We start from the raw sequence: 26,636 nt of genomic DNA on the forward strand, positions 1-26,636 counted from the left end.
CACACTTGCGAAAATTAAAAGACTATATAAAGTATTCTGTGCTGTCACTAGCCTGAAGGTTTTTATTGCAATTGGAATTTTGATGGAGGTAAAATTAGACTTTAACATGAATGAGTATTATTAATTCTATATTATATTGTATCCAATATGCAAAGGTAAGCTCTATCTCTTTGAAACAGCACGTTTCTAATGATATTCTGATATATTTGAAAACTTTAATAACCAAATAAAATTCTGTTATTTATATCCCATAACAACTACTTAACAGGTATACCTACCACCACTAAGAGGAATAAAAAGAATACCCACCACTATTTATATAATGGATCTTGTAAAATGTTAGTGACCTTTTTTAAACCATCTGAAACCATGCTTGCCATTGCATTAGTGAAAATAATTACTCTCGTATGGGAAATACATGTGAAGTACTTACTAAATAAATTCATTTCCTGTTTCAGACACTGTGGCAGTTCTTTACATATATCAAACCTTATGTTCACAAAAGTCCTAAAGGAATTATCTTTTAATTTCCACAACAAGAAAACTTGGGCTTGCCAGAGTTATGGAAACTTGTACCCAAGTCCAGGTGGGCAGTAAATGGAAGATAGGAAATTTGGAACTTATGCCTATCTAACTCTAAAACCTGTGATATTTCTAGCACAGCAATTTACTGAAATTACTAATATGCACTGGCTTTGTAGTGCAATTTACCTTCTGCAACATAGGCAATAATGTAAAAACATTAATTATTAGGTATATTACTTATTTAGGAAAAATATATACTTATTAGGACACCAGTTATTAAATATAATTTAAATCCTATAATTATTAGTCATGTAGACACATTTGAAACTGAATTTCAAGAAGCAAGTAATCATAATGTCTGGGGAATAATATTTTTTTCTACCAGCTAACTTGACAGTAGAAATGGATGTTTACTCCAATTAACTTACCATTTCTTTCTTCCCTGCCTTAAACAGAGAATAGTTATATTTTAGTCATAATGATCAATGGCATTAAAGGCAGCATAGATATATATTTTTCTATAGCATTTCTTTAGTTGTCTACTCATAAAATGTCTACATATCATGCAAAAATTTTAATTCCATTACAGAAAAACAGATGGTCAAAGGAAAAAAAGAATATATACCTTGCAAACAGAAAGATGAACGAATCAAAATAAAAGAAGTGAATTGGTGGCACAATCTACTTGGCACAATTTGTGCCAAGCACAAATAAACAGCATTTTAATTCAACAAGAAGATAATAAATCACAAGTAATCTTTTACTAAGTTTTACTTATTTTACAGAAAAAATTTGGTTGTTTCATAGAAAAGAATCACGACTGAAAAAGAACAATCATGGCTGTAAAGATAACTGCTAGTGTAATTCTAAAATAAAGAGATGACAGTTGCATTTTATTTAAACTTGCCAAGGTAAGATTTTTGAAAAAATGTGCTAGCCTCCAATAAAATGCAACATGTAAAAATTCTATTAAACAGTTCTAGAAGTGGTTTTCCACTTTGTTTCCTATGAGTACAAAGATGGCTGATTTAGAATCATGCTCACTAAGTTCATGCAAGCTTGAAGGAAAATTAGTTAAATATATATAATCCATATCTAAATTTAGAGAATACGTAAGTGCAAATAACTCTGTGTATCAAATACATGCTAAAATGATTGTCAAAATTAATAAATCTTGAAGTAATATTGAAGTAATTCATTAAATTAAAAGGTTTTTATCTAAATCTTCAAGCTGTGTGTTTCTATTTCTTACTCTCAATTAGTAAGAAGTATTTAAAAGATACCAGACTTAATATTTAATTTTGGTAGGCACAGTAACCTTTTTTAACCTTTCTTAGGGAACACTGACCCCTAAAGGTTCTAAATTTAAATAAGTTTTACAAATTTCTAAATTTAACTGGACCAAGCCTTCAGTTTAACATATATTATTGTAAGTATGTATACTTATGATAGACTTTTTATTCATACATAACAAATACACTACTTACAAAGGATTGTTGTACTATAAAACCACTAGACCATGCTTCTGTTAATACAATCCATCAAAAGTAATATAAGAAATATTCAGGAATTTATAACACTATTTCAAATAATTATTTATTAAGAGACCTCTGACAGAACTTAATGCCCTTTTTCTTACATAGCTGAATAATTAAGTATAATTGTTCTTGTACTAGGAACCCCAGCAGACACTGAAATCTGCAGGTGTTCCATGCCCTTAAACAAAATGGTGTATAATTTGCATATAACCTACTCACAAAACTTCCAAATACTTATAATGCATAATATCATTTACATACTTGCTATACAGCATTGTTTAGGGAATAACTATAAGAAAAAAGTCTATACATGTTCAGTACAAACACATTTTTTCCCAAATGTTTTACAGGTTTGGTTGGCTGAATTCTTAGATATGGAATGTACAGATATAAAGGGCCAATTGTAAATGCTAAAGAGCCTAAGCAATCAATCATACAATAACCTTCTTTCTGTGGTTGACTTTAAATAACCATAAACTCCTCTGATTATGATATTTCATGTTACTTCTTAAAAAGACAGATAAAAGAGAGTCCTTAAAAATATAAAGTTTTCACAAAAAAGGCAAAACACCATTTAATTCTTAAGAGGCCAGAATATGGTACCAATGCTTATGTGTCAATACACAGTCATACTATGTTGTTTCTATCAACTTAAAATAGAATACATTCATTCAGGGTTGTGTTTTAACTATTGAAAGAAATTTGGATACATTTTCTAAGACGTTTATAATGATAACAAAAAATGTAAATGATTGTATGTTACATTAACTGCTGCCTTATCAACTCTTTTGACTTGAAATATCTCAACAATTTTTATAATAAATTCAGGAAAAGAATGGCCACTTCAGCACTCCTTATAATGAAATTTAAGATAACACGAAGGCATAATGATATAATAAATTTTTTTATTGGTGTAATTACTTTTAAATATAGTAAAATAATATTAAATAACTATTCACAAGAAAAGACTATGAACATTTGTGTCAGATAGAACTTTGAAGCAATTTGTTTTGAAATAAATTCCATGAATCTTGCTATCAAGACGACTGTGTAAGAGTTTACTGTTGAAACATATCAGTTATCACAACACCTCAAAAGATACAATTACCTATTTAAATTTATTTCTTCATAATGTTTAGTAATATTTTCTTATAAAAGAAATGTATCACTTCTATTTCTAATGATAAAAATTCCCATAAAAATGTGAAGATTCTTAATTATGTTTCGGTCCCATCTGCGGTGGTCTGTGCCTCTTACAAACTATCAAGGTATCTGTGTTTTCAAGTCTAAAACCTTCCTTTCCATAAGTATCCCAGAGCTTTAGTGGCTCCTTCCTTGACATCCTTCTGGGTTATTGTTCACTTCTGAAAAGTACTTTCTCCATAGACTCTGTCTCTTTAGCTATATTAAAAATAATTCCCTTGGTTCCTTAAAAATCCTTTGGTCTCTAATTTGAAGAATATCACTTTCACAGCAATGTACCTGTGAATAATGAGCATAAACAACAGGCACATCATTATTGGCTTACTTTTCTTATTTTGTACATAAATTGAGTAGAATGCCTTTGAACTCTTCAAAAGAAGGTTGCTTATTTACTTGAATAAAAATGGCTATAGTGAATTAGTTCCCGGCTTCACTACTTTCTTATCACAAACTTGAATGTATGTGTGAACCAAAAGTCAGTGCCACATAGTCCATGCACTAAAACTATTAACCTTATATTTAAAAACCTACTCAGATATTATGTACTACTGCTTTAACCACAATTCAGTCAGTTTTCTGGATCCTAAACTCATAAAAAGCAGCCCAGAGTCCCAGAAGGGAAATTACTAGTGCTAGCATAAACAGAAAGTCTGTATCTATGGAAATCAGAAATAAATGCAAAAGTCAGAATAAAAAGTATTCATAAAGTATGGCATCTTTCTATACCTCAAATAAATATGTAATTATTAACTTATTTAATATAATGATTATAGACCAGTACTTCAAAATAGCTTTTAACCTTCTTTTAAAAAAAAAAGTAACAATGTACTTGATAAATACTGAAAAAGTGCCTTTGGGGAGAAAGGAAGCCAGGAGAGGGAGATTGTACAGTAGCTTAGTAAGAATCCTATTTTTCAAGTGATAAAATTGAGAGGAAACTTTTAAAAAGTATATAAAGGTGTAAGCCTTCAACTATATCCTTTCCCAAAGATTCCACATTTTCAATATTTTACTGTAACATATCTTAAATCCTCTCTACTGGTCCCATACTGAGCAATACAGTGTTTTCTCTTGCACACATTCTCTTTCTTCTTTCAGGCCATCTCTGTCTCTGTCTTTAGGCTGCCTTTCAAACTGTATTTCTGTCTCTGACTCTGGGCTTCTCAGGCTGTGTCCCTCTGTGTAAGCATACCTGTATCTTTGCTGTCCCTCCCTGTGTCTCTTTCTGTCCCACAAAGTCTTTGTCTCCATCTGTACATCTCTGCATATTTGTCTCTGCAACTCTGACTCTCTGGCTCCCTCTGACTCTGTCCCTGAATGAGTGTCTCCCAGTGTGTTTCATGGTGTGCATGTGTTTCAGTATCTCTGTGTTTCTCTCTCTCGTTCTGTGTATGTTTCTGTCTCTTCCACTTGGGATGTCTTTTGTCTTCTCTTCTCTGTGTTTCTATGTGCCTCTGCCTGTGCCACTGTCTCTCTTGGTGTGTCTATTTTTCCTATGTCTCTGCCTCACTGTGCACCTCTGCCTCCTTCTCACTATGTTTCACTCTGGTATCTTTCTTTTTCTACGAGTCCCTATGTATTTCTTTCTGTGTGCCTCCATGTGTGTCTGTGTCTTTGTATATGAGTGTCTGGACCTCTGTATGTCTCCCTTTCCAGGTTTCTTTGTTTCTCTAAGTGTACCTATGTAAATCTTTCTCTAAGTGTACCTCTGTGTGTGTCTCTCTCAATCATTCTCTCAGCCATCTGGGTTTTTTTTGTATATAGAATTTGCTTCTTTTCCTTTTCCTTCCTCTATCTTTTTCTGTTTCTTTCTCTGTGTGCACATTATGTTACTCTTTTTCGCTCACTTTATTTCTCTATCTACCTCTATATCTTTGTGTCTCTTCTGTAATAGATGTATCTCCGTGTGATTCTCCTTTGTGTGTGCGTGTGTTACGCATGTGTGCACGCACTTGTCTGTTTCTAACATATTAGTTAGAACAAACATACTTCATTCAGTGCCTTGAACTGCCACAACACCTGGGGCTTGGTATTAATACCTTAAAAGTCCTTACCTTTTGACCAGTCCTCCATTTGTACTTCTGTTCTTATTTGCTCTGGCAATGTCTCTGGATTTTGCTCCACGATTGAAGCTAAAATAAAGGCGAGTCAAGACAAATAAACTTAAAACAATACATCAGAATGCACCTAAATTCTTTGTTTCACAGAGAATTTACAGGATAATGGTTTTCTAAAACACTTATAACAGAATAATTAACTATGTTATTTCAAGAGTTGAGATTAAATTTTTTTTTCAGAAAAATGTTTTCTTCGCAGGTAAATTTTTATAAACTTTTAGACATTTTTGCTTCTGTGGTTACAGAACATTTAATTTACCTAACTTAAATCTTCTCCAACTATAACCCACACATGTAAGAAAATTTCTCTATGTTATAAATTTTATACCCAAACTTCAAATATATTGACTTGAATTTACTATGTATGTATGCATATAAATATTTTAGCATAAATAAAAGCAATTTAAGATTGCTATTCTAATTTTTAAGATAACATAAAGCCATCATTAACTTATAGAATTACTGGTATTTCTCTCTTGCATTTGTTTTAATGGTAAATATAGTAAGAGCTATGCAAGTTTTCTTTTTTTTGGAATGGCTTTTAAGGAGAATAAAATTAGATTTACCTCACAGCTAGAACCCTGAGTTCTTTCAAAAGTCCTCAAATAAAGCTGTAGTAAGCTTCTCCTTTTCCAATTTTCTCTAAATATGTTGATCTGGAGTTGGCAATCTTTTTCTAAGTTCCTCATTTACTTTTGGATTAGCTGAAAATATAGGAAGTTATTAATATCAAAGAAATATGTTCCAGTCAATGAAGCCATTTCCCTACATATTGCCCAAAAAGGTTAATAATAATTGCAGTATTTTAATAAGAGATTCATATAGCAAGACATGTAGAAAATACATTCTTTAATAACCTCTGGAGTATTTTAAAACATGTCTTATAGGCCTTAATGTGCTTAGTAATATACTATTTAAAACCATAATTTTATCCCTCTGCAATATACAGTCACTCTTCCTCATCATTTACCCAGCTAATGAATGCCAGCAATTAGTAAAATGTAATCCCATTGCACAATCATTTTAATGCTTTTAGCACTCAGAAAAGTAAACACCAAATTAATACTGCTCAAGCCATATCAGATCCTAGTTGGAAGCAAGCAATTATAGTTCAGCTCCTCAGGTGTAATTAAATGATTGGAATGATTTAGTTCCATAAATGCAAGTTAATTCATAAGCAAGCAACAAATATACTGGGAGTAATTACAAGAAACATTGACAGTCTAAGCAGGGCAAATTCTTTTATTAGCCTCATGCAGTAAAATGCTGCCCTCTCCTGGGCATATAAGTGAATACCTTAGAGCCTAACAATCCCACAACAAAAACCAACTTTGAAAAAACCTCTAGACAAAATAGCAATAAGTAACATATCAACTTGATTTTATTCTTCATATCACAAGCCTAATGTATGATTTATTATGTGTTAATTTACATATACCTACACAATTAAATAAAGCTCTGAATCAGGATCACAAATAGACCTCTGAGTCAGGGTCCCAAATATACTAGGCGATTCCTAAACTTTAAGTGAAACCAAATAATGCTCATATAACAGACTGTGAGTTAAACTTCTAGTACCCAACTAGATTGCCAGTTAACACTTATGATCTCTCAATGGTAAGACCTAGCTGGACCATTACATATAATAACTGGGCTATGCTTCCAAAAGTAAGATTTGAATGAAAAATGTAAAATGACAGAGTACTTTACATAGACTCCTAAAATTGTTTTTTAATAAATGTCAATAATAACAACAAAAGTTTAAGCGCTGGTATATCTGCCATTATAAGAATATTTTAAAACATAAAGAGTAACAAGCACCTCACAAAATTAAAATGTGTATTGTTCTCAAGGAATTCCCAACTCTTAACTTTCTTAAGCTAATATTCAGCATGAGTTTACCTGTGTACTATTCAGATGGTCCTTAACTTTTCATAATAAATTTCCAAAAGGTTGTTATATTTTTAAGTTATGCTACAATCAATGTTTGTGTTTAAAACATGCATTTGTGACACAAGTCCTAATCAGTATTATCCCTCTATCCTTCTGTAGAACATGTTCTTCAAGAAAGTACTACAATTTGCACAACAAATGTTTACTTCTTCAATAAATGTAATGGCACTTGGAAAACATAATGCTTAACACTATACCAGTACCTTTTGGGTCAGAGAAAGCATTAAATTAATAGCTTCCTAATTTGATTTCAAAGGCATTAAAATAACCATATGCTAAGTCATATCGTGTTTAAACTATAAAAATAAAATATATCAAAATATATAAAACTCCTGTCACTAAGTTTAAAATGTACAGCACATTTCCTTTGCCCTTGATGTCAGTCTTATTTTTCAATTCATATCTTGTACACTGTAAGTTAATTGCTTTTGGAAAGTACTTATTATTCATGTAAAAATTAATGTGCCAATGTATTTAAATCCTCTTAAATGACCATTCATGCATCTTTCTTCAAGTACCACTGAAATCTGTCAAAAGGCATCAATGCAAAATGATCTTAAAGAAAGTTCTAATAGAGATTTTTTTCTAACACAAGATTTTCATATTCACCAACTTTAGTTAAAATCCATTAATTTTTTAAGCTACTTTTAATAAATTCACCAAGTAAAATTTTTAGGCTCCATAGTCTGTCATTTGTGTTCCAGCTGACATTATGAATATTAATAACAGTGTTATCCTGATTAAATAGGCTTCATATGAAATCCCTGTGAATCCTATAGCTCAGACATCTCATTTTTCCAACTCTTTATGAATTTGGATTCAGACATTAAACTGGAAAAATCTTAAAACACAGATTTAATGGCACATTTGCATATTCTTAAGCAAAAAATTAGATGTTTTAGTGACCTAAGCAATTAAAACATATATCTGCATATTATACTAAGTGTACATTTCTGTAAATAAGCAACATATTTTACTCTTCTATCCTCTTTAGGACAAAGGCTTAAGGCTAATAAAATACTGATTCTTGTCTTTACCTTATGGATTTGATATCAAGAATTTACTTTCAGTAAAAAATAAATTCATATAAAACTAATAGGATGATTTTATATTAGACAATCAAATAAGCTGGGCTTCCTAATTAAAATGTTAACTTATTACAGATAAAGCAAGTTAACTGCTTTATTACTACTAATCTATACTAGGTAAGTATGATATATTTGATATATTATAAGAACTTTTGTAAATGTCATAATGCACCCAGCACAATAAAAAAAAGAAGCAAAATCAATTTTTAGCTAGAATTTATAAATATGGTAAAGGTCAGCTGTTTTAAAAAATTAAAATAAAAGCCAACATTGTATAACATATTAGCATCTGTTACATTAAAATCTTCTCTATCACATAATCTAACCTCAATACTCCAAGTTATTTTTAATTCTCAAAGGAACAGAATTATATTATGCAGAATAAGATAAAACTAAATAAGCAAGCTGAATAACCATTTCTCTCTCTAGGTATATGGAAATCTCAAAATATATGACAAAGTTTCCTATATTTACTCATTAAAAAGTGTAGACTGAAAAAATTTAAACAAATATCTCTGTGTTCTCAAATGTGACTTCACTCTCCTTATTTACTCAGCATTGAAACACTTCATGAAAATAAAATTTATTCTTTGACCAGACTAAAATGTCTAATTTGCTTTAAAAAATCTTAAGTAATTCTGACACTTAGCCTTTAAAATTAAATAATGACATTTCATAGAGAAGCATTTAAAAATGGGATTTTTATTCCCCAATGTAACAGCACCCAGGATTTTTTAAAGCTTATCTTAAATATGAGATGAAGTTCCTGGAAGCTGGCAAAAGAAGACGAAGTTCAGAAAGCCTAAGGGATAGCAACATAGCTATTAAAATTGAAAATGTACATGGTATTTGACCCTACAGTTCCAAAAGTGAAAACAGTTATAAAATATTAAAATGTATTTTTGTAACATAATAGTCACTTAAGTAGTACTGGTTTTAAGAGCAAATACTTATGTTTCAGTCATACTGGACTTCTGTTGCTCAAACACACCAAACATATTCTGGCCTCAAAGCTTTTACACTTGTTATTCCCTATGCCTAAAAGTCTCTTTGGACCTAAACTATTTTTCTCATCATTCAGTCCTGGTTCAGAAGTTATCTGGCACAGGCATCTTATCTAAAGCAAAAGAAATTATTCTCTCGTCTCAGCTGCACCACTGCCTTCATGAACCTGATTTTGTTTAGGTTTTATTTCCTTGTTTTGGACATTTCTCAGACGAGTCTGTACATGAAAGTTATATGTAAACACAACCCTTGATTTTCTCCTTCATCTCCCTATCTTTAGAAGGCTGTATGGCATAAAGTAAGTCATCAGTATATATTTGACAAACACATTAGTAGATGGACAGATAGAGGGCCAGATGATAGCTAGAACAGTACTAACATAAATGCCCATCAACAGAGAACTAGCCAAATAATATGTGGCCCAACCATATAGTAAACCTATTTGGTTTATACTATAAATGGAAAAGATACATGTTCTACGTATGGAAGCTTCTTTCAACAAATATTTGTTAAACAGCTATATTCTAGCTGTTTAGAACATACTCTAGCTCTAGGAATTTGATGTCAATGATGAATAAGACAAATAGATTTCCTATACAGACATATTCTTAGTCAAAAATGTGGATGCAAAACACAATTTTAAAACAAAACAAGTGTAAAATTATACTTACATTTGCATATATGCTTGGATAGGTACAGTATTTTTTCCAGATGGATAGATAGGAACCTATTCCTAGTAAATTATTCTGAAGAAAGGACCTTAGAGCTAGGGTGGGGAGATTGAGTGAAGAAAAGAAACATTTGTCTTTCACTTTCTAACTATATGTGTAATTTTTTTTTTGCTATGTGCCAGTATTATTTTAATTTATTAATTTAATGCTTATAAATAACTTTGGAGCTTAGTCGGAAACCTTAGGACTTTACAATTGAGAGATCCAACATGAATAGAAAGAAAGTGATCTTTAATGACTTTTAAAATCTTGAAGAAAGTATTATTGTCTAATTTGCCATTTATAATATGTGGTTCTTACTGCTTGCTTTCTTGAGCTAGAATGAGAAGCTCAAAATAAATCAACACATCTGGCAAGAAGTTTTTGGAAGAGATAAGCACAAAATGTATAGAATCTCTGAGAATTCAACAAATATTTCTGGAAATCCCATTTCTTAATTCAATTAAGGGCTATTTAAAATAATCTCAAAGTTTAAGGGTGTGAAGTTTAAAAAATTCATAATGGAAATATTTGTCCTATGTTATGACTATTTGTATCTGTTACAGATAATTCCTCTTTGATACACTACTTTAGTGATCAAGAAATTACTATCAAAAAGACTATTTCCCATCACTGAAAGTTATAGCAATGGAAAATTTATGTGTCAATTTAACAAGGTCAGCTATTTGATCATGTACCAATCTAAGTGGGTCCTGAAGGTGTGTCTGGATAAGAATAATATTTGAATCAGCAGATTGGGACTTCTTTGCCTAATGTGAATGGACCATGCAGTCAGTTGAGGGTCTGAAGAGAACAAAAAGTCTAGCCTCTAGAAAGGGAGAGGGAGCTTCTGCCTGACTGCCTAAGGCTGGGACATCAGTTCTTTCTGCCTTCAGACTGAAATTTCAGTTTTGTCAGAGCTTAAGACTGTTAGTCTTCAGACTGGAACCACATCACCAGCTCTGCTGGTTCTCAGATCTTAAGACTTAGAATAAAATTTATCATCAGCTTTCCATGGTCACCAGCTTACTGGCTGCAGATCTTGGGATTTGCCAACCTCCATAATTGCACAAGCCAATTTATTTCAATAAATTATGTGTGCGTGTGTGCACATATGCACGCACATGTAGAAAACCCTAACTAATTGTCATGGAAGGACATCAAATTAAGAAATAAATAAGTATGGTATTTCAAATATATGTATAATTTCCACATTTTCAAACTTTGCCTGATAAAACAATATGCCATTTTAAATATTGCAATAGCCTTCACTGCAAGTTGCAAATTACACTTGAGAATGGATATAAAGTGGCACAGCTTATTGGTTAAAAAAATAGGCAAATTTTTAAAACTAGTATTATTTTCAGAAGGCTAATCATATATTAGTATTTTATAAAATATCTTGAAACGTTTTGCCCTAAGCCAAACTAAACTAAATCACTTAATCTAGCACAGACAGAATATAAAAACAAAATTAGCTTATAGAATAGTTTCTCCAGGGAACAAATAGCCTGTTTTCTTAAGATTCATGCGGGTGCCAAGTTCTGATGCAATGACTACTCTTGCACACAAAGGCATACATTTTCACACAACCAAACAGAAGTTCTTGGCAAATCAAAGGTAAAAAGAAAAAGTATCAGAGCAAGTTAAATCAATCTATAGTGACAACTGTTAAGAGCAGCCACTTGAAATCAAATAAAACAATAATTACTAGAAAATGTCTTTCTAAAATAAAGTAAAAATAATTATGTAAAGTCCTTAGTTGATCATATATCATAATGTTAATAAGATTTTCTCTACAAATAAAATTCATTTAATACTTTTCTGTAGTTTAACAATAATACTAACAAAGAGAGACAGTAGGCACAATTATAGGTACAGGTTAATAACAACAGTTAAACTAAGTTTTGAAACCGTAGTAACAATTTCATAACTAATACAATGTTACCCATTCAATTTGCCAAAATTACTATGCCAATTTATTGCCAAAGGACAATAAAAACTGTCATATTAAGGATAATTTCTGTATCGTAGAATACAATTATTAGAAACAAGTCTTTAAAGATAGTAAATAAATGTTAGGCTTGTAGCTTAAATTTCTTGTCCAATATCAAGACAGTTACAGCCATTACCATTCATTTTTTTTTCTTTGTCTTTTAAAAAATTTATTTATTTATTTGTGCAGTACTGGGACTTCAACTCAGGGCTTACACATAAAGGTACTCCACCAGCCCCTTTTTTTGTAATGGGATTTTTCTTTTTTTAATTAATTAATTTATTTATTTATTTTTAGTTTTTATTTTTTTATTATTCACATGTGCATACAATGCTTGGGTCATTTCTCCCCCCTGCCCCTACCCCCTCCCTTACCACCCACTCCACCCCCTCCCTCTCCTCCCCACTCCCTTGATACCCGACAGAAACTATTTTGCCCTTATCTCTAATTTTGTTGAAGAGAGTTATGAAAAACTAAAAAGCTCATGTAATTTCCTGAGTCAGTCTTTTTTTTTAATTGCTGTTTTGCTGGGGGTACATTGTGACATTTACAAAAGTTCTTAAAATATATCATAGTTGAATTCACCATCTCCATCATTCTTCTTTATCTCTCCTCCGATCCCCCATTCGTAGAATAGTTTTAACGGTCTCAGTTTTCCATTTACATACATGCACACACAATATTTGCACCATATTCACTTTCCTACACCCTTTCCTCACATCTTCCCCCTTCCACTGGTACCAACCCAATAGACAGGACCTGTTCTGCCCTCCTGTTCTCTGATCTTGTAGGGGAAAATAATGACATTTTGTTTGTTTAAGGTAGCTATACAGGGAGTTTCCTTGTGACATTTCCATGTATATATGTATTATAACCTGAATTGGTTTATCTCCTCTACTTTTCCTCTCTCTACCTTAGTCCCCTTCTTATGGTGATTTCAACAGGTTTAAAAATTCTGTATTTATACTTGTATAGGAAGTACATCAACCATATTCACCTTAACTTCCTTCTTTTATCTTCCCTTTCTTGTGAGTGACCTTCCCCTTAGTGTGACCTGTTTTTCATACTATTGCTTGTTTTTGCATTAGCAATACCGTTTTCATTAACTAAAAGTATTTAAGAATATGATCCTAAAATAGATATCTCTTAGTTAATTTTGAATAAAAGTGTATTATGAAAAAGATAAATCTAAGAGGTCAAATTACAGAATTTCTCTTGAAAAACTACTTTTATTCTTCATGCAACTAAAACTTATGAGAGAATTTCAACTATAAGTTATATGTACATATACTGTCTTTTTTAACCACACTGTAAAGAGTTTCTGAGTATCTAAAAGTATATTTTCAATTAAAACTGTTTCAGAAGATGCATTTAAAAAAAAGCTATCTCAAAGTGGAAAACTGACTGAGTTTTAAATACAACCTACAAAATTAATAGCAATATAATTGGATAACATTCCAAGCAAAGTACTAAATAAATTAACCAATGTATGCTATTCTAAAAAGACATTTTCCAAAAGACATTGGTGATTTTTCATTTTAAAAAAGAATGTTACATCTTTCAAGAAAACTGTATCTCTATAGTATGTATATTTATATAATATAATCATGATTACTGCAAAATAACTATACGAAAAACTTGGTATCTTACAATATTAATTCTATAAAAATATTTATTAACTGTAAATAAAAGGAAAAATAAAAACCACAAATATTAAAACTACTCCAATAATAATCAAACACATTCCTCCTGATGGGTATGTCATTAATACATATTATCCCAGGCATGAGGGGGTTAGGGGAGAAAGGAGCAGGATTCATAGTATAGTCAGAACATGGGGATGTAGATAAAACAGGATTAGTCAGATGAATCCTAAGGAAAAATGTTGAAGCTGGATAATGGGTATGTAGATGTTTTCTATTTTAGTAGATGTTTGCAGTCTCCCATAACAAAATTTTTGTGTATATATAAAAGCGAATATGCCAAATTTACTTTCAAGCAAAATTCATTGAATAATTCTTCCATAGAACCAACCATGAACATTCCATTTTATTATTTTATTACTTTTTATATTAGATTATCAGCACAATATTTCACACCTGACATATATATATACACACTATACCCTGCAATAAATATTGTATAATAACATTCATGAACATGTACATATATACCCGACAAGAATTTCACACCAAATGTCATTAAGGGAAAAGTCTGCAAACTTGATTTTAGCATGCAGGAAGTGAAAAGAAAATATTATCAAGTTAAGGGTATGGATTATATTTAGATACTGTGGAATAAATCCCTGACCTTATAGTTAAAAATTTCTTTAAGTTAAGAAATTGTTAAAGTTGTTACCCATACTAGTGCATATGGGAAATAGGGCAGGTACGTTCTGTCACCTTTAGCAAACATTTTCCTCACCAAGTTACTCAGAGGCCATCTGCTACACCCTGAAGCAACATCCTAGTTAGTTATTGATATTGACTTGCAATGTAAGTAATCAGGCTTATCACCTGTGGAAGTCATAACTACATGAACCTGAAATATGTCCTAATTTTACTTTAAATTAGATGTATTTCATTGCAGATGTGATCCATTTATGGAATAGTCATAAATGCTCTTATACTATACAATAGTTTTTTTAATTAATAAAGCTGGTGGTTTTCATAAAATAATCAGAAACAAAAATTTAAAACCCTTTCACCATTTAATAGGCATTAAGTCTCTACACAAACCAATGAATTTAGGTAACTTTCATAATTTATTACAATGTTTAAAATAATTTAAAACATACTACATACATATAAACATAATATTAAAATATTGATGAAAATAACTTCATACCAGTGAAAGAAATGAACATGCCCGTAATCTTTCACCAAGGTGAAATGATATTTATGAGTCAGAGCCTATATTTGATTCTTTTTTACTCTATTTAAGAGACTACAAATATAAATCCCATTGTGGTTGAAATAATTAAGCACCTGGTAGAATGTCCCCTGGCACTTATTTGAAACCTTTAAATGCTGACTAAAATATTTTTAAGTATATTTTTTTAAACAGGCAAGTTCAAAAGGAAAAAAGGGAAATGTTCGTATGTCAAAATGAAGCTGTAACAAGTTAAGTGGGTGGGACATAAGCCAGGTAGTCCATGAGAATAGTGAAATCAAACAGAGCTCAACTACACCGACTCTCCCCTTCTTTAAATAGCAATTAGTTATCTCCAGCCACATGCACAATGTCTTGGTCTGATGGAATTCATTTGTCAAGTTAGGTGCAAAAGTTAACTATCTAAAATCAAAACCAAAACCTTTTCCATGGTAAAGCAAAGAATCTAATTCTTGTGCTTAAGCCAATCAACTAATGTAAATCTAGTCAGCAGCCTTAGAATCATGTAGTGCAGCCAAAAGTTACATGTTCAACACAATTCCCATCAAAATTCCAATGATATTCACCACAGAGATCGAAAAATCTACCCTAAAATTCATTTGGAAACACAAAAGACTGTGAATAGCCAAGGCAATACTCATTAAAAAGAGCAATACTGGAGGTATCACAATACCTGACTTCAAACTATACTACAGAGCCATAGCAATAAAAACAGCACAGTACTGGCACAAAAACAGACATGTAAACCAGTGGAACAGAACAAAGGACCCAGATATGAATCCACACAGCTATGACCACCTTACTTTTGACAAAGGCACCAAAAACATACAATGGAAAATAGACAGCATCTTCAACAAATGTTGCTGGGAAAAGTGGTTTCTACATGCAGAAAACTGAAACTAGATCCATGCTTATCACCCTGTACTAGTATCAACTCAAAATGGATCAAAGACCTTAATATCAGATCTGAAACTCTGAAGCTAGAACAGAAAAGAGCAGGGAATACTCTGGAAGCAATAGATACAAGCAAGGACTTCCTCAATAGAACCCCAGCAGCTCAGAAACCAAGAGAAAGGATGGACAAATGGGACTATATGAAATTAAAAAGCTTCTGCACAAGAAAAGAAATGGTCTCTAAACTGAAGTGACCACCCACAGAGTGGGAGAAAATACTTGCTAGCTATATATCAAAGGACTGATAACCACAATATACAGGGAGCTCAAAAAACTAAACTCCCCCCAAATCAATAAAAAAAAATGGGCAACTGAACTAAACAAAACCTTTTCTAAGGAAGCAGTCCAAAAAACACATGAAAAAATGCTAACCATCTCTGGCCATAAGGGAAATGCAAATCAAAACCACACTAAGATTCCACCTCACCCCTGTTAGAATAGCTATCATCAAAAACACCACCAACAACAAATGTTAGTGAGGATGTGGGGAAAAAGGAACCCTCATACACTGCTGGTGGGAATGAAAGCTAGTATAACCACTGTGGTAAACAATATGGAGACTTCCTTAAAAACTAAACAGATCTGCCATATGATCCAGCAATCCCACTCCTAGGGTTATAACCAAAGGAATTTGACACAGGTTACTCCAAAGGCACCTGCACACCCATGTTTATTGTAACACTGTTCATAATAGCCAAGTTATAGAAACAGCTAAGATGCCCCACTATTGATGAATGGATTAAGAAAATGTGGTATTTATACACAATGGAATTTTACTCAGCCATGAAGAAGAATGAAATCATATCATTCACAAGTAAATGGATGGAACTGGAGAACATCATCTTAAGCGAAGTTAGCCAGGCTCAGAAAACCAAAAATCACATGTTCTCTCTCATATGCGGACTTTAGATCTAAAACAAATGCAGTAATATTATTAGACATGGGTCACACACTAAGGGGAGGACACATACAGGAGGAATAGGGAAAAGTAGGAAACCCAAAACTTGAAAGTGTTTGATGAGCCCACTGCAGTGTTAATATAGTAATCTGAAAATGACAGAGGTCAATATGGCAAGGTGACCGGGAAGTAGTGAAGCGGTCTGGTAGAGATGAATCAATTCAGGTTGTAATACACTTGTGCATGGAAGCAATGCTAGGACTCTCTCTGTATAGCTATCCTTATCTCAACTAGCAAAAACGCTTTATCTTTCATATTATTGCTTACTGTCTTCTCTTCAACAAAACTGGAGAAGAGGGGGGTGAGGGGGAGGAGGGGGCGGGAGACAAGGGGGAGAAATGGCCCAAACAATGTATGCACATATGAATAAATGAATTAAAAAAAAGTCATGAGCTAAACTTCTTTAACAAGATATTTCTTTTGAAAATAAGCTCATAACCAAAAAAAACTATACAACATATGGAATATATGGAATGAATATGGAGAACTAGAACAGGAAGTTTTAAAAAGTGGGGATTCATACTTATACAACTAGAGATAGCAAAACAATCTGAAATCAACCTTCAAAATATGTATAAATTTTAAATTGCAAAATAAATAATGCATTACAACTCATTAAATAAGACCGAGTGCTTACTAAATAAACATATAGATCTTTAAAAAGAATAAGTAAAAATCAGAGATCAGAAATATGGTCACTGAAGTCAAAATTCAATAATGAAATTAAAATTAGACTAGAGGACAATGCAACAGAGAATTAATATTTTGAAAGCAGAAATGAAGAGATTTCCTAAATGTAATGTAAAGAGTAAAAGTAAAGGAGATGGAAAATACAAAACAGAAAAGACACGAAAGAAAGTGAAAGCTCTAAAATATGTCTCAAGAATTAAAGAAGGAGAGAACAAAAAAAGGGAGAAGTAAAATAACTGCAGTTAGTATAGAAAATGTGTCCTTGGAAAAGAGTAACTGGATAAGAGAAGCAGCATTGTTTAATTCATATGGAGATATTTTCTCTGCATCATATTTTGGCAAGTTCTTTCACTTTCCTCAAACTGCCTGAAGTTATGGCACATCTATATTGTTTTGTTAGCTGCAAACCACAAAGTCATGCACATAATAATCTTCACAGTATCAAGGAACATTCAAGAATTATAAACATGCTGATCATTATCCTCTGTTTCATCCACCTTTAGATGACAGCACAGAAAAGTGCATGTTAATATCCAGAATACCACTTCTTCAGTTTTCACAGTTCAGCATTACCACTTGCACACGTCTCAAAACTGGTTTCTAAAATATGGTGCTTATTTGCAATCCCATCTACTAAGGAGGCAGAGGTAGGAGAATCATGGTCTGAGGCCAACCACAGCAAAAGTTCCAGACCCTATCTGAAAAATAACTAAAGAAAAAAGGGCTGGGGGTGGGACTATAGTGGTGGAGTGCTTGCCTAGCAAGTGTGAGGCCCTGAGACCAGCAAGCAACTGAGGCCAATAGGAAAAGGAGACCAGGAACTAGAGAAAAGGTTAGATTAAAAAGAATTAACCTAGAAGGTAACACCCACGCACAGGAAATCAATGTGAGTCAATGCCCTGTATAGCTATCCTTATCTCAACCAGCAAAACCCCTTGTTCCTTCCTATTATTGCTTATACTCTCTCTACAACAAAATTAGAGATAAGGGCAAAATAGTTTCTGCTGGGTATTGAGGGGGGGGAGCGGGAGGGGGTGGAGTGGGTGGTAAGGGAGGGGGTGGGGGCAGGGGGGAGAAATAAACCAAGCCTTGTATGCACATATGAATAATAAAAGAAAAATGAAAAAAAAAAAAGTTTCATTGAATGAATAATAAAGTGTGAATAATAAAAAAAAAAATAAAATCCAATATTGAAAAAAAAAAGTATTAGAAGTTATTTATCGTGTATTTAAATTAAAGTTGTGGAGAGGATAAAAAAATAAATAAAATAAAATATCAAAATAACTTGGGAATGTGGCTCAAGTGATACAGTGCCTGCCTAGTAAGCAAAAAACCCTGAGTTCAAACCCCAGTACCACTAAAAAAAATAATAAAAATAAATAAATAAATAAAATATCAAATAAATGGCAGAATGAAAAGCCATACTTAGAGAATAAGAGCATATAATACAATGTATAGTCTTTGTTCTCACTAGCTAAGAACACATGATAGCATTCAAAGCATTGAAAAAATATGTATTAGTAATGTTCTACAAAGTGTTTCTTTATATATAAGACAGAGATAAGTAGGACTCAAAAAAGCCACCTCAGCAGGACACTAGTGGCTCATATCTGTAATCCTAGCTACTCAGGAGGCAGAAATCAGAAACATAGTGGTTGCAAGCCAGCCCTGGCAAATAGTTTGTGAAACCCCATCTCAACAGAGGATGGCATCCATGCCAGCCTGGGCAAAAAGCAAGACCACATCTCCAAAAGTAACTAGAGCAGCCTGGCTCAAGGGGTTCATGGCCTGCATACCAAGCATGAAACCCTGAGTTCAAACTCCAGTATTGTCAAAAAAGGGAGAGCAAGAAAACTCCAACAGCAATTTGTTCAAGAAAGATGAGGCTGAGAAGAGAGTCAAATGAATCAATACACACAGAGAACACTAACTAAGGAAATAAAAGATTATGACAATCTGTGCATGGGAGAAGGCAAGAGAAAATAATCAAAATATACTAAATGCATCAAATGTAAATAGCATGTATATGATCATAATAATAACAACACTACATATTTCTCACAATATAACCACAGTTTAGGGAAGAGAGTTCTGGGGATATAGGTAAGTGGTAAAGTACTGTGTATGGCCCTGGGTTTGATACCTAGCACTGGGGTGAGGGGATTGATAATTCTTTATGCTGGCCAGGATGGTGAAGCAACATGACTACCAGTACATGGGAAGATGAGGCAGGAAGATAGAGAGTTCCTGGCCAGCCTGATCTACATAGTGAGTTCCAAGCCAGCCTGGGTTACATAGTGAGATCCTGCCTCATGGGGGGAAAAAAGGCAAAAATTGAAAGTGAACATGTGTACAACACATGTGTACTAGTAGTAGGGTATAGTAGTAAGGTAATCAAAGAGTTATATTTTTATAGTAGTTACTCAGATTGGCTCTCCCAACTTTCAACTTGCATTCTTCCTATATGGAAGATGTAAACAGAGAAAAAGTCAATTTCCCAGGCTCTTTGTAGCTCATGTTCTGGTGCAAAATAGGTTGAGCTAAGTAGATGACCTCCAGCAAGATGCAGAAGGAGAAAGGTCATCAACCTGCCCTCAGCATGCAATGTAGACAGACAGGAGTATTTCCTGCTAGCATTGCATATCTAGTATGAGCCGTTTAAATATGATATGTACCTGTGGTGACTGAGCACTGTTAGCAAAACACCTTTTTCTTATTTTTAAAAACATTTTTACTAGCGAATATTAGTCATACAGGGGGTTTCACTGGAACATTTCCATATATGCCAACAATGTACCTTGGTTAGATTCATCCCCACCATGATTCTCCCTCATCACTTTCTCCCCTACTTAAAATGATTAAAGGTTTAAATACTCCTTTTTTTATTTTTTGGTGGCACTGGGGTTTGAACTCAGGGACTCACACTTGGTTGGCAAGCACTCTACTACTTGAGCCACTCCACCAGCCCTAAATACTCCTTTTTTATACAAGCATATGAAGTACACCAATAATATTCACCTTCCTTTACCCTCGGCAATCCCCCTCCCACTAGTATCCATCCCCTAATAGGACCTATTTTACATTCTTGTACTTCATTGTTTAAGTGTATATTCATTGTTCAGTGGGGTTTTACAGTGGTATTTCACCTGTGAATATATTATTCTTTAATCAGATCAACCCACTCTATTACTCTTCCATACTATTTCTCCCATACCCTCTATTATTCAACATATTATTCAGTATCAGTGCATTTTGTTATACCTTCTTCCTACACAAATGCAATGTATTTCAATATTATTTAGTGATCATACTAATTTACCTTGCCACCAACATTATAAGGCTTTTTTCCCCACATTCTCACCAGTATCTGCTGTTTGTGTTCTTGAGGATAGGTATTCTGACTGGAGTGAGGTGAAATCTTAGTGTAGTTTTGATTTGCATTTAATTTAAGGCCAGGGATACTGGGCATTTCATCATGTATCCACTTGTACTTCTTTCTTTGAAAAATGTCTTTTCAGTTTGTTTGCCCATTTCTTCATTGAGTCGTTGATTCTCTGAGAGTTTAGCTTTTTGCACTCCCTCTGAATTCTGATTATTAATTGTCAGATGTATTGCTGGCAAGATTTTCTCCCATTCTGTGGGCTGCCTCTTCTATCTGGTGACTATTTCCTTTGCTATGCAGAAGCCTTTTAGTTTCATGCAGTCCCATTTATCAATACTTTCTCTTAACTGCTGAGTTACTGGAGTTCTATTCAGGAAGTTATTGCCAATGCCTATATGTTCCAGTGTTTTTCCTATTCCTTCCTGTAATATTTCAAAGTTTCAGGTCTTATATTAAGATCTTTGATTCACTCTGAATTGATATTAGTATAGGGTCAAAGACAGAGATCTAGTTTCAGTCTTCAATATGCAGATATCCAATGTTCCCAGCACTATTTGTTGAAGAGGCTATCTTTTCGTATGTTTTGGGCTCCGTAGCTATGTGGATTCATGTTTAGGTCTTCTACTTGTTTCATTGGTTTTTGAGTCTGTTTCTATGCCAGTACCATGCTGTTTTTAATTACTAAGACTCTGTAGTATAGTTTGAACTCAGATATTGTGATACCTCTAGTGAGCAACACCATTCTGTTCACTTGATTGTAATAAAAATACTATGCCTTAGCTGGGTGCCAGTGGTTTATTCCTGTAATCCTAGCTACTCAGGAAGCAGAGATCAGGAGGATCACGGTTTGTAGCCAGCCCAGGCAAATAGTTTGCAAGACTCTATCTTGAAAAACCCCTTCACAAAAAAATTCTTTTTTAAACAAGGGGCTGGTATTAGAATGTCTACAATTTAAAAAAAAATCCTTACAATACCAACTGTTGGCAGGGATGTGGAGCAAAAGCAACTCTGGTAACACTGCTAGCTGTGATGTAATTTGATTTAACTACTTTGTAAAAACTGACATTATCTAATAGGCTTGAAGCTAATGCATTTTCTATGATCCAGCAATCCACTTATAGATATAAACCCAATAGAAATGTGTATATATATTCTTTAAAAGACATGTACAAGGGTGTTAATTTTTTGACAGTACTGGGATTTTTAACTCAAGGCTTCTAGGCAGGCACTCTACCTGCTTGAGCCATGCTTCTAGCCCCAAGAGTGTTCTCAGAAACATTTTAATACCCCTTAAACTGCAATAATCAAAAATGGTGACCAGCAGTAGAAAAGATAAAAATGTGAGATAGTCACATAATAGAATAGTATATAGCAACAAAAATTGATTAATTATATCTACATGCAGCAGCACAAATGAGTAAACCTTATGAACATAATATTAATGAAAATAAACCAAGTATAAAATATTACATAATCTATGACTCCATGTATATAAAGTTGAAAAACAGACAAAACTAAATTATACTATTTGAGATTCATACATAGGTCATAGGACTATAAAGAAAAGCAAGGACATGATTAACACAAAATTCAGGATATTAAATACTTCTTGGAAGAGGAAAGGTAGAAATGATCAGAAAAGGACACATAAGGGTGATTTTTTTATATTGTTCAATTTTTACTGTAGGAATTTCACAGATATAAGAAAAACTGGAAGAATAGTACAATTAACTGTCATTAACCCTGCAGTTAGATATAACTTTCACCAGTATTTTGGCATTTTACTTTTTCTCCTTCTCTCTTCCTGTCTCTCTCTCTCTCATTTATTCTTCTTCCAAAGACATCAATCCTATCAGATTAGGACTCTACCCTATGACCTCCAAATATAGTCACATTGGGGGTTATGGCTTCAAACATATGAATTTGGGGGGACACTTAGTTCATAACAGTATTTCATTCCTATGTGTGGCTGAATATATATCACATTTCATTTATGTATTCATCAGATGATGGACATCTGAGTTGTTTCCACCTTTTGTCTATTATGAACAATGCTGCTACAAACAGTTATGTCCAAGTTTTTACATGTACATATGTGTTCATTTCTCTTGGTGAGATATATATATAAAAGTTGAATTTCTGGGCCATGTGGTAATTTTATGTTCAACTATTAGTGGAACTGTCAGATGACTTTCCAAAGTGGCTGTACTACCTTTTTAAATATTTTTATTAATATATGATAGTTATACAGGGAGTTTCATTGTGACATTTCCATAAGTACATATATTATAACCCAGTTTGGTTCATCCCATCCATTATTCTCCCTCCTACTCCATTTCCCTTCTTCAAAATAACTTTAACAGGTTTCAGTGTTCCATATGCATACATGTATAGAAAGTACATCTACAATATTCATCCTCCTTTACTCTCTTCATTTGCCCTCCCCTTCCTACTTTTGCCCTCCCTCCCTTTAACGTAACCTCTTTTACATTCCTGTCCTTCATTGTTTAGGAGTCTATTTGTTTTCAGTGGGGATTTTTGCCTTGATATTTTAACTGTAAATTTATTGTGCTTAAATCAGTTTATCCGCCTCCACTGTTCTTCCTCTTCCCTTTCCCCTACCCTGTACTGTTCAACAGTTTCCAGTGTGTTTCACTGTGTCTTGTTCTTACACAGATGTAATATATTTCAGTATTATTCATTCTCTATCATTCTTTTCATCTTTCTCTCCTCCCTTAGTCTCCTCTAACAGTCCCACTTTTGGAAACATGTCCTGTATATATTCGTATGTATATATGATAATGCTTGTATTTTTATTGTATCTGTCTTCCACATGAGTGAAAACATGTGACCTTTGGCTTTCTGGACCTGGCTAACTTCACTTAAGATAATGTTTTTCAGTTCAATCCATTTACCTGCAAATGACAAAATTTCATTCTTTATTGCTGAATAAAATTCCATTGTATGTAATTTTAAAAAAATAAAAATAAATAAAAAAGGGGCTGGTGGAGTGCTTCGTGGCTCGAGGTGTACACCCTGAATTCAAATTCTGTACTGAAAAAAAAATATTATGCCCTGAACCATGGAATGGAGATGGTCCCTGATTTCTGTCCTAGCACTTAGAATAAATTTATACTTTTTAAAAATTCCCTATAGAAAGGCCCTTTCAGCTTGAAGTACCTAGAAATTTTTTTTAAATTTTCTGTCCCATAGCATGACTGATATATCTTCTATAGCAGGAAGTCAGTGAAGTATAATAAAACCATACAGGGGAGAAATCAAGAAGCAGCAACAAGCCAGGCATGGTAACACATTTGTAACTCAGGCAGGTGGACAGTGAATTCAAGGCCAGCCTGGGCTACACAGTGAAACTCTGTTTCAAAAAACTGAACAAAATAAAACAAGAAGAAGCAACATATGCATACTATACTGAAATATGGAAGCATATTTCAAAAGAGGACTTTGTAACAAGAATCTTTAAGGAATAGGCAAATAAGACATTCTATAGCTAGATAATGGTGATGGTTGTTCAACAATATGAGTGTACTTAATGTTACTATACTGCGTATACAAAAAGGTTAAAAATGGTAAACTTTAAGTTATATATATTTTACTCTAACAAAAAATTTTGGACAAAAGAATTTTACTGGTTCACATCAATATATGACAGTTGCATAAGTGAAAGTGTACTAAGAACTAGATATGAACAGAATAACAGTTCAACAAAACCCAAAATTTAGATAGTAATCATGACTCTTTCTATCATCACTTTCTTTTCAGCTGCTTGGATAAAATAATTCCTAACATTTAACTTAATCCAACCTATGAAAGGTTCAAATTTTATTTGCACACTATAATCCTATTCACAATATAGAAATAAAACCAAATTTGAGTAAACACAGTAATATTTTCCTATCTATACTTGGAATTCAACTACAATTATTATTTTTACTTTTAAAATCAATATTGAGATATAGTTTACATGTAAATATGCATTCATTTTGACTATATTTGGTGCATTTGGAAAACTGTCTGATAGTGCCTTTATAATAAATCTACCCCACCACCAAACCCAGACAACTAATCTATATTCTTTTACTACTTAATTAGATGCCACATTTAAGAGTTCCATGTGAATGGACTTATATAGTATATACTTGTGCAGCTCCTGGCAGAACACCTACTAGTGACTTTTTCGTGCCCAACCACAGGCATTTACAAAGGCTTTGCCTGGCAGACCTTGTAAGAGGAAGTTGCCCTTTCCAAGCACACTGTGCCTACCCAATACATGGTAGTTTCTAAAGGAGGTTGCAGCCAAGGTTTCAGTCATTCCTGGCTAGCCATGCTCTTATGCACTGCTGTGCTTTCATTTGAAACTCTCTTCTTCTGAGCTTTGGCTAAGACCTTCCTCAGGAGTTTCTGCATCGACCTCCTTAACCTCTTTAACCGTGTTAGGTGGGCAGACAGGGGTGGGAAGGAGTACCTTGTAAATATTTTTCTCCATGCTGACTTAGTAAACAGCACTCTTCCATTCTTAGCACCTCTCCATTTCCCTCTCTGCCTCCCTACCCTTTGGAGCTCCCTAGTTAATAATATGATCTGATTCAGATGCATCCTTTCATGGGAGAAACAGAACTTGGGGTTTCTCCAGTTTAGCCCTTTGCTTTTATTGTCATAGTAAGTAAAGTCTTGACTGATAAATTCATTTTGGCTTATCTTTGTAATTGGCTACTCTGCCATCTGGCAGAGCAGCTCTCCAGCTCAACTGAGCCCATAACAGTACTCTTTTGTATCTGAACTCTTGTTCAGCATGAAGTTTCTGATATTCACTCATGCTGTTTTTAAAAGGGTAGTTTCTTCCTTCCTGTTACTCAAGAATATTCCACTGTATTGTATACATATACTACATCCACTTTATACGTTCACCTATTAATAGATATTTGGCTTGTTTCCAGTTGTTGGCTATTATGAATAAGGCAGCAATGAGCTATGTATGGTACCAGCCTTTTTGAAGACATTTGTTCTCAATTGTCTTAGATAAATATCCAGGAGGAATTACTGGATCATATTAATTTTATAAGAAAACAACCAAATTGTTTCCTTTACACACCTACCAGACATATATGAGAGTGCTAGATAATTCACATCTTCACTAACATTCCACATAGTCTTTTCAGTTTTGGTCATTTGCTTGTATATGTGGTTGTATCTCACTGCAATTGTAATCTGCATAACCTGAATATGATATACAGTTATGTCACTTAATGATGGGCAGACATCCTGAGAAATGCATCATTTAGGCAATTTTTTCATGCGTGAGCACTATAAAGTGTATTTACATAAACCTACATGGTACAGTTACTACCTACTTACAGGTATGTGTGTGTATATAAATATATATATAATGTATGTGTATAAAAAATGTAATAGCCTATTTCTCCAAAGGCCATGACAAACAAATACCACAATACCCCTTCCAAAAGTGAGACAGATAAAAAAGAAGGAGTAACAGGCCCCATGTCCAAAACCCAAGAAGGAAAAGACTAAATCTTCAACTCCAGAATAATCTTTCATTCCACGTGTCAAGGTTGGGTTGGGCCCCCATGGTCATTGGCAACCCTGTCT

General features: G+C 33.3%; 1 protein-coding gene across 9 annotated transcripts in view; it reads right to left on the bottom strand.

The window, feature by feature from the left end:
* Mipol1 (mirror-image polydactyly 1) overlaps positions 1 to 26,636 on the bottom strand; it is a 320,736-nt gene that overhangs the window by 247,304 nt on the left and 46,796 nt on the right. For 8 of the 9 annotated variants that reach the window (XM_074068123.1, XM_074068126.1, XM_074068125.1 and 5 more), the window contains exons 2-3: positions 5,950 to 6,087; positions 5,321 to 5,398 (exon numbers count right to left, since the gene is read on the bottom strand). The exons of the other annotated variant lie outside the window; for it this stretch is intronic. In XM_074068123.1, the coding sequence (XP_073924224.1) occupies positions 5,321 to 5,339 (19 nt within the window). In that variant the 5' untranslated portion in view covers positions 5,340 to 5,398; positions 5,950 to 6,087. The remainder of the gene's footprint in view (positions 1 to 5,320; positions 5,399 to 5,949; positions 6,088 to 26,636) is intronic. 9 annotated transcript variants of the gene reach the window in all.

Source organism: Castor canadensis, chromosome 3, assembly GCF_047511655.1.
Source record: "Castor canadensis chromosome 3, mCasCan1.hap1v2, whole genome shotgun sequence".
NCBI lineage: Eukaryota > Metazoa > Chordata > Mammalia > Rodentia > Castoridae > Castor > Castor canadensis.